Genomic DNA, 13535 nt, shown 5'->3' with positions numbered 1-13535 from the left:
TCGGCGGTGGCCCGTGTCCTCAAAAAAGCTGATGGGGGGGGGGGGGGCAAGGGACTCTGTGACATTTGTTCGCCCAACCCCCCCCCCCCCCCTCCCCCCAAAAAGAAATAATAATAATAATAATAATAATAATAATAATAATAATAATAATTATAATAATAATAATAAATGAAATAAATACATAGAAATAGAATAAAATAAAATTACAAGTTTAAAAAAAAAAGATAAGATTTAAAAAAATGGTCCCCGGATTTTTTTTGGGGGGGGGTTGCAACCCCCCCAACCCCCCCTCTAGATCCGCTTCTGGAGACAGTGGGCGAAGGAGGGTTGTAGATCTGCTGATCCTTTCCAGATATTTACAAAACTTCAACAGAAATCATGAACAAATATCTCTTACATGTACATGTATCTTTTGATACAGGCAGAACAATGAGACAAAATAAAACAAGTTCCATTCCCATTTTTCAATTCCACTACTGTTCATTATCTTTCACGATTAGGATGAAAACTAGAACAATTTCCGGTGCATTTTCTAAGTAAAAATAGAAGGGATTAGGGAATTACACATTGTTATAATCATTGTAAGAGTGGGTGTGACCGGTCCTTTATGAATACAAACCTAAGCGTCTTCTTGGTATGAAGTCCAACAGTGAAGAGGAACCTTGAAGCCAGCTGAATACTAAGCATGGCTAGTTCTTCCGACTCGGTCGTCTGCAAAAGTAAACAAGCACAAAGGATAAAATCAATATCTTCACTTAATGAGGGCATTACGCAACTCGATATTATGAAAAATTGAGGTTTGGACATTATTTATAGGCAGGGTGGCCCATTAGCAGGCCCCAAAATATGAAATTCTCTGAATATAATCAGCATTTTGAAGTGAATATTGACTTAAGAGTCGTCAGAAGAATTATTTACTATTATTGTACCAAGATTGACAACTTTCATGAAATATGAAGAAACATCATGCCACATCATAGTCTAAGTTTGTTGGCCTGAAATAACCTTTGACCTTGACTTTGTGACCTGAAATTCTCCTCACATGATCGGGAATACTTGATAACCCTTTAGTCCAAGTTTCATTTAACAAGAACTTATACTTTCAAAATTAGATTAAAAATTCAAAACTTAACCTTGGTTAAGTTTTTGATTGACGCTGTTAATCCCAACCTTGCTGACCCTAGGGCCTAATCCTATCTTAATCCTAATCTTGGTCCTGACTTAAAGCCTTCTGCATTTAAAGAGAAGCTTGAGTTCTGGGAAGAGGTGAACAACAATTTGTGAGCGTTATCATCAAGTGTGGAAGAACATTTGATATAAAATGCTGCATAAAAAAGCATGGCTCTCCAAATGCCTTAATATTCTAAATATGGCATGTAACATCATAAAATTTGGGACAGATTTTTATGCCACATGTTTGTGTAGTCCCATACACATCTTTCTGTGTACAGTGCTTGTAACTTTATCAAGACTGGGCTAAATTTCTCATCATTTTGACGATTCCAGAACCTTGCAGTACACACCAATACTTATATGCTAGATAATCAACCTTCCCTGATCGATTCCACAACGTTTCTTTCACAATGCAATCGCATGACCAGAACTAAACTTTATCTTTAAGCTGGAATGTTTGGATTCATGGACTGCTATATAGTGATAAGCAACAAAGGAATCTACAGCTGTACATCCTCTCCGAGGGACTTACCAGCTGCAGTTCCTGACCCTGTGGGGGACTGAAGAGACCTGCGTTACAGGTGACCAGCTTCCGGACGAACTGGAAGTACTCTGGACTATACTGCATGCGACTATGCATGAACTGGATGTTCTGCTTGCGGACACTGCGCTGGATGGCCGGAGGCATCTTGTACAGCATCTTGGGTGCTGAAGAAATAAAGAGTAAATAGGCGACCAACAAAATAAGAATAATTTCAAATGCATTGCTTCTTTTCAAAGGAATATATGCCATTGTAAGCCCCTCCCCCCCCCCCAAAAAAAAAAAAAATCTTTGGCTTCCGTTTGCAACAAGATCTTAACAATTCTAAGCTTCTAAGCTGCCGTAAATTTTTTCCTCTTTATTAGGAATATCAAATAAATGAGGTAAAAATAATTTGCAAGGAAACTCAGCATGCAAAGTCCCATGTTCCATAGCCCTGTGTAACATAAAGTATACAATTGCAGAAAGTCTACTAAATGCAATGAGAGCCGATAATGGCTAAAAGAGGTTAAGCAATAATATCCCACCCCTTCGGAAATGCAGAGGATGTTATATCCTAACCTACAATGTGCTGTGCAAAAATAATAGATTATTATTGCTTTACCTATTGTGATTCCTTCAAACTCTTTGTCCAGCTCTTTCTTGTTGTTGTCCATCCTCTCATAGAGTAAGATGTAGGCATTCCACCATCTCTTCTGTCTTCTGTACGACATTCTATATGATCAGCAGAGAGAGAGAGAGGGAGGGAGAGAGAGAGAGAAAGAGAGAGAGAGAGAGGGAGAGGCAAAACATTATACAGGTGATACCAAGTCTAATCTCTCCATCTGGTACCTAGAAACACTGTATTAGGTTGTATAAATGTGTTTCATTATCTTTAATGTAATCTCTTCAATATCTTGTTTCTTAAATGTAATGTCCATCCTGTGATATGGTATTCCACCATCTGGGGGGGGGGGGGGGGGGGGGTTTCACAAAACTTGTCATCAGTGACAAATGACAATTTTTGTGTTATAAGCTACTGAAATCCTTGCTTCTGATTGGTTATCAGCAGATTTGTCACTGATTTCTATTATTTGTCATTGAAAAAAGGCTTTGTGAAACACCTCCCTGTTCTTTCCCTTGTTCTGCATCTTACATGATCAGCAGAATGAGAGAGAATGAGAGAGATAAACAAAACACTTTACAAGTTATAATGAGTCTCAATCGACATTTTCCCATATGCATAGTACACAATGTAAAATTGTCAAAATTTGAACATATGAATACTCAAGTAGCACTCATACAAACACCGTTCAAGAGATAGATATGAAACTTCATTGGCTCATTCACTTCAAGATGCCCTTTCAATATGCAAAGTTTCATAACTTTTTTTTTTACTCCATGACCAAGTTCCCAGTTGAGAAAGCCCCAAAATAAACCTAATCTTTTTAGGGTTAAACAAATGCTTTTAAATAAGAAGTACAGTTCCATGAAACTGTCAAGGATTTGACAAGGTTGAGTACTATTCATGAAAGATGTACAAGTAAGAAGAACACTCTGCAACACACAATGTTCAACCGACAACGCCTTTAATAAATGTAATGCTTCCTGGGAGAAATGTCAATTATTTAAACATATTTGTGGCTTACACCCAGTAAATAATTGATTGATCGATCTGTATTGAAAAACAAGTCAGAAAAAATCTTGGAACCAGTGGGACTTGAACCTGCATCTACTGCTTAAAGGTCGATCAATCGATCTTATTTACTGGGTGTAAGCCACAAATATGTTTAAATAATTGAGAACACCTTGCTCCATGGAAAATAGAGAAGGAATGTACTTCTTATGACAGTAGAAGTACCAGGAGGTCACATGATACTACTGGGAGGTCACATGATATTTACCTCTTGAGCATGTGATCAAAGACCTCACCCATGAACTCTCCACCAAAACACTGGTTCTTCATCTCCTGTAGGGAGAAGAAATCATTACAATTTTCACCGTAACATAGGCTACAACATCATGAACGGCTCATTCACATACAACAGGAGGATATATCATGATATCTAATCCCAAGTTAACATCTGTTTGGAGCCAGAAGGGTGTTAACTCATGTACTTCAATAAATATATCATTAAACACGTGTTTTTACACACAACTTCTCTGAGAAAACTTAATATCTTTATCATCAGCCATGAAAAGGGGGAAATATCTGAAATTTTCTGTACAAAGGAAATGGGAGAGGTGCTCGAAGGTGCATCAGAGTTGATAGTTAGTATTTGCATTTCTTGCTCTCTATAGCCTCAAACATTTACTTATCCGTTTCTCTCATTCATCTGTTTTTAACACTATATTATTTTGGAGGAAGACTTCTCTTCAACTGACCTCATCGTCTTCCATCCGACACTCCGTCACTTCTCCATCATCAAACTTGTACCATTTACCCTGCTGGTTGCCATCACCACCATTCCTGAAAGGCAAATCAAACAAAGAGAGAGAGATTAAACAACCTTATCAAATAATCTTTTGAGGAGGCGCGATAGCTCAGTCGGTAGAGCAGTGGTCTCGTAATCCGGTGACCTGGGTTCGAAAGCAAGGCGATGCGCTAGTGCCCTTTGGTAAGGCATTAATCCTCATTACCAGGTCCCTCAGAGATGACCTAAAGCCGTCGGCCGTCTGGTTGCTTACTTACAAGCATTTATGCTTTCTTAGCAGTCAGGTAGAATAACCACCGCCACTACCACATACCGGTATTAAAGTTCACTGCACGATTCATCTCAAGTCGTATTTGAAAAGAAAGTTTGGACACACAAGCTGACTTGAAGCCTAACTGCAGCAGAAACGTGACACAGCCCGCTATGAATATTCTCACTCATGCAAATATAACGCAACTTAAATTGGCTTTGGTCAATCGAGCACAAAACTAATTCACCTCCTGACACCTTTCAGGCTAGGGTTTGACCTGGACATTTTCATACCTATGTAGAATGTATGAGTAGTAGTGTCCTCCACTGGCCTGCCCGCTATGTACAAGCACTCCTACTAGTCTAAATTTGGTGCTCCTGGAGGCTATAGTAAGACCTTTAAAAGATTGTCTTGTAGACATAATTTTCTTACCTATGTAGAATGTATGAGTAGAAGTGACCTCCACTGGCCTGCCCGCTATGTACAACCACTCCTACTAGTCTATATTTGGTGCTCCTGGAGGCTATAGTAAGACCTTTTAACGATTGTCTTAGAGATATAATTTTCTTACCTATGTAGAATGTATGAGTAGTAGTGACCTCCACTGGCCTGCCCGCTATGTACAACCACTCCTACTAGTCTATACTTAGTGCTTCTGGAGCTTCCTTCTTCTTCCTCCTCGCTGTTCTCCCTCTCATCATCCGCGATGATCTCGCCTGAAGCCAAGAAAGATAAAAGCACAAATGTTTGATTTCATGGAAATATAAGAGGAAGGGTTAGGTGTTACATTACATCCCTTTACGATGTCAGGACAAACTGTCATGGACCATGGAACAGGGCGCATAAGCTGTTTTCAACCTATTTTCCAATTTCCCATTACAGAAAAAAGTCAGTTGTTTTCTTTTAAATTGGTAACAATGATACTCAAGCGTCGAGTAACGCCTGGCTGGAATGATCCCCAGGGAGTGGAGATTGTGCACACAGTGTGTGCGGGCAAGGACTGAATCCAATGACCGGGGTAATAGTATATTTGTAAAGCGCTAAGAGACATTGTATTAAGCGCTATATAAAAGCTTAATATTATAAATATTATTACTCATAAATTGAGGCTTTCCTTAAAATGTGGTAGCCTTAGAAATAAGGCTGTTGATAGGTTCTTTTATTAAAACCTGCTCATATGGTTTCTATCTATGTTTGCCACACTCAACCCAGGTGAAGTAAATAGTGACCTGGTAGGAATAAATTCCTTGAAATGCTAGAGTGCCATAATGGTAGCCATGCTAAAGCTGGGGTAATGATTGTGGTGCACCAGGAGTGTCGTATTTGAGAGACATGAGCAACTATACAAAAACCCACTATTATTATTATTATCATTATTATTTGGAGGAATTTAATTAATTAAAGTAAAAGATAAGAAAAGAAAGGGAAAGAGATATTGATGGAATGAAATAAAATCAAATTTAACACTCACGAAAGACTACTGTTTGTTATTTTTTACACCAAGAATTAGAAGAAATGGAAAGAGAAAAGAAAGGAATGAGTGATCAAGACTGAGAAAGTTCTTCAGAGAAGTTGAAGAGTGTAGTTCTGAAAGGAACTCATCATAATTCCTCTAGAGAGTAGTCCTGCAAGAGATTTGTCAATTGTTTGCACCTTGGAATAGAAGATTTTAATAGATGACACCTTACAAATTTGTATTATCATTAATCATTAGTAACAACTGCACTTGTGTCTATCAAGCTATATCTCTAGCACTCTTGAGCTACAGTGATTAAGATTGTTTAAAGGGATAGTTGAGTTCTGTTGCAGAGGGCGCTACACAAAATAATTTTTTTGTGAGATAATGAAAAACTGAGTGTCAAATTTGAAAGAACATACAATTTAAATGACAAAATCATCTTTGTTTGCACAACTGCCCATGTTAAGTGGAGCTGATTGGTATGATCGTATTGGCTAAATTTCACATATTTTGGGGTCCTAAAAGGGCACTACAAATGTCAGATAAGAATAAGAGCAATAACCATGCATTTTGAAGGCATTTGCGGTCTAAAAACAGAACTCAACTATCCCTTTAAGTTTCCCTTCCATCAGCAAGGTGACTCACCTTCTATTTTTGCTAGCCCTTCTACCGTGTAAGGATCCATGTCAAATTCTTTGGGAAACTCAAAATAGTCATTGAACTTTATTGCACATTCCCTGGAGAGATAAAAGAAAAGAAAAGAGAAGGGTTTGTCAATACATGTACAGTCAAACCTGTCTACAGCGACCGCCCAAGGGAAGCACAAAAAGTGGTCTTTGTAGACATGTTCCTTTAGTACATGTTTCAATGATAAACCATTTTCAAGGGAAACAAAAAAATGTGGTCTTTGTAGACAGGTGGTCACTAAAGCAGGTTTGACTGTAGCTAAGATTCAGACAAATGGCAGATTGCAGCATTGGTACTGTCAAAGAACAATTTCAAACGGCACAAAAACTGTTGTTTCCATGCCGACCTCACCCTTCTTCCTGGTGTGCTGGAATTCAAATTCACTTAATTTGCAGAAAGCAGAACATACAGATACTGGCAAAAAATACTTTCATGACCCAATCTTTAAACCTTCAGCACAGGAGAAAGGCAGGGGTGTGCGACCAAAAAAGGAACCATAATGGCAAAAAAGAGTACATTTCTACAAGGTATTTAAGTGGACATATTATTATAATAAATTCAATATCAACAGTGTACATGACAGAGCATATCGATCGATGCAATTTAGATGTGGTTATTAAGACTTACCGTTCCCAGTCATAGTCAAATCTCTTGAGCTGAATTGCAAGGACCTTTGGTAGCCTCTTGATGCACATGCGTTTGACAGTGTCCACCTTCATCAGAGATAAGAAACAAATTGATAACCCTTACACACTTCCCTGATACCCTTTATGTGAACAGGAGGGTGTTTCACAAAGATTTTAAGTTGAACTTATCTCTAAATTGGACTTAAAAACTATGGAAAGCTGTTAGCATCTATGAAAATATTTTGTAAAAGTTATTATAAAAGGCATAACATGTTGATTCAAATCATTAATATTTTCTATTATCATGGGAAAATTCTTGAGTTTTTGCTTTTGAATATATTATATTTTAAGGCTACAAATGGCTCTCCATAACTTTGACTAAGTTTGACTTACATGTAGGATCTTTGTGAAACACCTTCCAGGTATATGAGAAAGGCACTTACTTATAAAGACAGATGAAATTCAACTTTTATTTTATGGAGCATCAAATGTAAAGCTCTTTATAATGAACATACTGCACACATAATTATGATTTTACGACAAAATTCATATCAAAATAGATACAATCATTACATGAAAACAAAATATGTGTCAGGGTAAGGGTGTACACCGAGGCTACCTTTATGAATACAAGGCATTGAAATATTTGTGCCAGATAACTGTATTCAAGAATTTGAAGAAATGTACAAATCAGGAAAATAACAGATGGTGGGTCACATGGCAGAGTATGGGTGAACGATAGAACAGGGACAGACTTCCTCTGTAGAATATCAGAGACCACATCCTAATGCTAACACATAAATACCTTTTTGTTGCACTTTTCACATCGATATGCGTTGTCCCCTTCGAGTAAATCTCCCTTGACAAACTGCTCCAGGGAGTCTAGCAGGTTCTGATTGTTGCGAATGTCCACGTTCAACGTCGTAAACATTGATTCTCTAGAATACCTGTAACAAAATATTTAATATGGTGTTTTTTTTATCGATATGGATCTCCACATTATACATAGTCAATATCGATTTCTGTTGTTGATTATCTAGAATACCTAAATAAGATTTTTTTTTCTTTCTTCTCTTTTGGTAAACAGAGCAATACATCTAGGTATGCATAATTCAGACACTATCACTCATCACTGAAAAGGCTTAGGAACTTTTCAAACCAATAATCAAGAAAAAGAAATAATCTTGGGAGCTGTCAGTAATATTTTAACCATGGGTTAAAATAAACCACTTTCATGAATTCTGGCCACGCAACGAGGATGACTTACCTATGAGGACAATCTTTGCATATCATTTGATCTGCATAAGAGCCACCCAGTACTTTGGCGAAGACTGCGTTGGCTCCATGAGCTTTGAGCGCTTCGTCTAGGCTGTCTACCAGACTGTTGAAGAACTCTAAAGCATCATGCTGTTCTCGAAGGTTCACAGGCTCACCGCCTAATCTGAGAGGGTATGGAAAACAAGGTAAGGCAAGGGTTAGGACCAGGTATCCAATTTTTGTTGGAAACGAATGTTATGAGGCAAGCAGAAAGGTATTTACAGACAGAGCATTATGCTTGTCTTTTAGGTTTAGACTTGCCAGCCAATCTGACTGGAACACAAATCAGATAAGACTATGGCAGTAGACAGGGTCAACTATACACTTTTTGTTTGAAATAAAATTGTATTTTAATTTTAATTTTAATTGTGTAAGTAGGAGAATCCCTAATAATACACTAAATAGATCAATTGCTAATGCCTTTTTGCCCTTTTTTCAAAGCACAAAATCTAATAACCAATTTCACAGTCAAGGAGGGACTACCACAATTCAACATTCATTACCTGGTCCATTCAAAAATAAGAATGAAATAAGTATTTTATATCACCAGCATAAACATTACATTACATTACATTACTCAATCTCAAGATTTGAGCGTTTTGGGGGATAAGTCTTATATGTCAAAAATTGTGTTGATCTGTAATACATTACAAAGAACACAAACTTTTACACATAACTCAAAATTCTGCAAGTGATACTGTTCCTCTTACACCTGTTTCATGAGTCAAGTTTCATAATGGCAATTTAAAATAAAAGACTTTGGTAGTCTTTAGAGCTATGCAGAACACCTGACAGGCTCAGTGACTTACTTGAAGTGCTTCCAGAATCCCCTAGGTACATAGTACTGGAGTTTGCTCTCTGCTAAGTGACCAAAGATGGCTTGGACATGCTTCAAGACACCAAGGTTGTACTCCTTTGTCTCCTCCTGTTTGCTCATGGGAGGGCCTTCCTCTATCACAGAGCTACCAACCTCCGATTCTACAATGTCTATGTTACTCTGTCCAAGGAAAAAAATTCACAAAATTGTATATAAATCCAAGTACTTGCCTAATATTTTCATACTCTAGTGCCTCCCATCTTGATTATCTTCAACAACAAAAAACTTGCACCACTTGCACATGCCACTTGAGAAATCACACTTGGATAATTTATCTTCTACAAAAATTACTTCATTCAATTTCAGAGAAGCATTTACTTTCAAATATTGAAATAATAATAATACAATTCTCATTAAACTATTTTGATAAGGATAGGTTCATGGACTAGTAACCCAATGGAGGGCACAATTGTTTTCATGCAAAAATGACAAACTAATGGCTGGCTTCAATATGAAACGACATCTATTTGAAATACAATGATGATCCCCCTATTGTCCATAAAAATGAATTTGGGAAATTACACAAATTTCAAATCTAACAGAATACCTCGTTATCTTGTTTCTCGTCATTGTAGAAGTCATCCTCGGTATCTATGATAGCGCCCTCTGCTGACAGGACTGCTCGCCTTATCTCAGGAACCATGTATATCTAAGGGGGGAGTATCAATACATCAATCAACAAATTATTTATTTTTGTTAATACAAATTTATGTATATCTACAATTTTGTAAGATATATGAGGTACAGCATGAAATTTAAAATGATGTAAGCCATGAGAGTAAATCTCAATGTCCAAGCTAACATTTGCACATATTTATAGTAGAGACAGTGAGCACACAGCAACATATTGTGCAAAGAATTATTGTACTTGAGAAAGTTTATCGGAGTAGACGAAAAGATCACCCACCAAGTTTAAAGGTATAGACCAGTATTGGAAACCCCCTCTCTCAAAAAATGAAATGGAAGCTCTTATTACCAATCATGTGAAAGAATATGTTTTGAGTAATACATGATGATACAAATTTTGCCGGGAAACCACCTACTAATTGATATATTTGGTAGATTATTATATCTATCCGGACCGGATAAATATCGCGCATGTGCCGCGTAGTCCCATATACATCTTTCTGTGTACAGTGCTTGTAAATTTACCAAGACTGGGCCAAATTTCTGATCATTTTGATGAATCCAGAACCTTACAGTACACACCAATACTTATATGTTAGATGACAACCTTTTTTGATCGATTCCACAACATTTCTTTCACAATGCAATCGCATGACCAGAACTGGTCTTTACTTTTAAGGTTAGTAGAAGTTTAAAGTATGATTAAGTCTGTGTTGACTCACCTGTTGTAAGACTGAGTTCATGTAGCAAGTTGCTCCAGCGTTCTTCAGTCCCACAAAGCCTTTGTTAGGTCTTGGACCAACAGGAGGGAGATATTCCCATTCCGTCAAGGGTGCATCATTACCTGCTGGATACAAAAAGGAAATAAACCCTTTATTCTCGAAAGCTGCCCAACTATAAACCTGGATAGGTAAATCAAGGCATAAATAGGACAGGAGTTAGTCTCTTAGAAAACTTCAAGTAAGTCCTCTCGTTAGAAGAATTAGATGAATTACCAGTGTGTTGGCTAAGTCAGTAGAGCGTCCGCCTCACAACATGGAGGTCGTGGGTTCGAACCCGGCCGCGTCATAACAAAAGACGTTAAAAGACGGGAGTTGCTGCTACCTTGTTTGCCGTTCAACAATAAGGGATAGAGCAACGTCGATCTGGCGCTGCTCAGAGGCTGCCGGGCTCACGATCAATGGGGCAAAAAGAATTTCCATTTTTGGTTTAACTTAATAAAATTTGGAGTGGACTTTAAGAGATTATTATTATTATTATTAGTTAGTCAATTAATTTAGTGGGAAAAATTCAACTCTTCTTCATATACATAATACCACAATTCTGTGAACTAAAGGAAAATACAAAGGATTGTCTCAATAAATTCATTTTCTCATTTTGTTCTAAGAACAAAGTAATTAAGTTCATCTATTTCATTACATATTTACAGTAATCTGTTTGTGAATCTCATAGATAACAGACAAAATGCTTTGCAACAATGAATTGAGATTAGAATATACTTTTTTTGGTGGACAGTTGCTAAAATCGATTTTTGATTTATCATTATTGATTTACCAATAGAAGCCATTGGAGGTAATATCATCCCCAAACATTATACCTTACTTTTACTCTAGAACTCCATTAAATAAAATTGCAGTGCTAACCCTAACCCAAATGTATTTGAGGAAATAAAGGTTGGAGCAAATGTCACCGGAGCAAATTTCGGATCACCATGAAAGTCCAGACAAGACTAACCTGACAAGACTATTCTAGCCATTATCCTAGTATAACCAGCTGGCTTAAGCCTAATTTACAGTTACTTTAGACAGCCAATCAGTGCTTGTTATATTCGTGCCTTGTTCATTTTAGATTCCATTTATATTGATCGATTTCGGCCTTCTGTTTCATTCTTGCGTTTTACTCTGATAAGTGCAAGTCGAAAAGCTTTAGTTATGGCTCTTTTCAACGCTATTCTCCGATTTTGTAGTACCAATCATCTTTTCACTAACCTGAATAGTACATGTCAGTCAGTGTATCTGTGACAAGCTTGAGGTTCGGCACACAGTTCATGCAGAGCGCCACCAGGAGGTCGAAAGCAGCGTTGATCGTGGGTGGGGTCGTGCACACTGGAATGACGGGATCTAGAGGTGTCTCTGCTCCATTCTTTAACGTCTGAACGACGATCTTTGATGCGGGGAACAAGAAGTCATCCAATAACTCCTGAAGAGAGATGATGGGGAACAAACATTGTCTTTCATGATTCATCACTGGTTTCAGGAACTCATGTATGTGCCTAGGTTTTAACAATGCACTAGTGTCAATTTGTTAAACTGTATCACCTCCCAATCAAAACACAACAATTGTGCTCCTTTATCCCATGTTTTAAGGTTCTATCATCATCAGATTTCAGGATCATACACAATAGTCTGAATTCTCAAAGAAGGCCTGCAAAAATACATTACAGCCCCCCCCCCCCCCATTAAAGCTTCGGTCACATAGGTTCGTTCCCATTGTCTTCCCGAATTTCCATTGTCTGAAAATCGTTCGTACGGCGTTCGTAATAGCATTCGTGACCGAGGCTTCACTAATCTCTTGACAGATCAATGGATAAATATTGGAACAAAAATTGGAAACATTAGCTGACCTTGATGAGCTGGCAGCCATCTTTCTTGGATCCAACCTGGAACTTCTTCTCACTCGTCATGAAAGCCAGGAGTTCTCTAGTAATACCTTGGTGACCCTCCAATAGAGTCTCCTCACACAGACACTCTCCTGTTGTCAATACTCCATCCTGTAATCGTAAATATCATCAATGATTGTACAATAATGATGACAAGCATGATACAATAACAATAATAAGACAATCATATTACAGAGCGTCCATTTTTCCTGCAGGTCACGAAACCCATGAGTTCTGTAGTAATACTTCAGACTACCCTCAGAAAATTTCTTCACAGACATTCTCCTCTTGTCAATACTCCATCCTATAATAGTAATATCAATGAATATAATAGGTGTAATATCATTTTATTTACCCAGAGGTACCTTGATCAGTATTAATACTGCTCTTCCCCAGAGGCCTTTAAATATCATTAGCACAGTATTGCCAGGTACCCAGTACAAGTACAGGTCAAGAGGGATGGACATGTGAGGGTATAACAAATTGTCCAAGGTTGTAAGCATCAAGAAAGGATTGAACCCAGGAATTGGCAGGACATCCCACTGATTATGGCACCTCCTACGCAAACGATTGTTTCCGGCTTTATTAAACTTCATCCAATATATAGCTGGAGCAAGAGTAGTATATTAGTTTTGCTATCTTAATCATACTCACCCTAACTTTCTTAAGCCAGTCGATTTCATTGTTGAGGAGAGCCTCTGCATTGGGCATGGAGCTGTTGGACACGTAGCCATAGTTGAGTAACCGACATAGCAACAGGAAGTATTCACTACAGGAACCTGGGTGCTCTTTTGTCTTGTTCTGAAATACAAAGAAAATTTTAAGAGGGTCGTTTGTTTTCATTTCATCCGTTACATATACTATGGTGTCTGAACAATAGAGTAAAGAATCACCTTACAAAGAGT

The 13535-nt window shown here is 37.8% G+C and overlaps 1 protein-coding gene across 4 annotated transcripts in view; it reads right to left on the bottom strand.

Moving 5' to 3' along the window:
- Positions 1-13535, bottom strand: part of LOC586751 (probable ubiquitin carboxyl-terminal hydrolase FAF-X) — a 71036-nt gene that overhangs the window by 15268 nt on the left and 42233 nt on the right. For 3 of the 4 annotated variants that reach the window (XM_030982374.1, XM_030982376.1, XM_030982375.1), the window contains exons 36-51: positions 13285-13431; positions 12595-12741; positions 11960-12170; positions 10694-10818; positions 9892-9993; positions 9277-9464; positions 8418-8591; positions 7956-8097; positions 7152-7237; positions 6483-6574; positions 4950-5094; positions 4079-4163; positions 3598-3662; positions 2319-2428; positions 1706-1881; positions 620-711 (exon numbers count right to left, since the gene is read on the bottom strand). In XM_030982374.1, the coding sequence (XP_030838234.1) occupies positions 620-711; positions 1706-1881; positions 2319-2428; positions 3598-3662; positions 4079-4163; positions 4950-5094; positions 6483-6574; positions 7152-7237; positions 7956-8097; positions 8418-8591; positions 9277-9464; positions 9892-9993; positions 10694-10818; positions 11960-12170; positions 12595-12741; positions 13285-13431 (2087 nt within the window). The remainder of the gene's footprint in view (positions 1-619; positions 712-1705; positions 1882-2318; positions 2429-3597; positions 3663-4078; positions 4164-4949; positions 5095-6482; positions 6575-7151; positions 7238-7955; positions 8098-8417; positions 8592-9276; positions 9465-9891; positions 9994-10693; positions 10819-11959; positions 12171-12594; positions 12742-13284; positions 13432-13535) is intronic. The other variant, XM_030982378.1, reaches the window with a different exon arrangement.

Source organism: Strongylocentrotus purpuratus, unplaced genomic scaffold (assembly GCF_000002235.5).
Source record: "Strongylocentrotus purpuratus isolate Spur 01 unplaced genomic scaffold, Spur_5.0 spur5_scaffold_12, whole genome shotgun sequence".
Lineage (NCBI taxonomy): Eukaryota > Metazoa > Echinodermata > Echinoidea > Camarodonta > Strongylocentrotidae > Strongylocentrotus > Strongylocentrotus purpuratus.
Note: the sequence above shows the minus strand (reverse complement) of the source record. Positions and strands in the feature narration are given on the sequence as shown.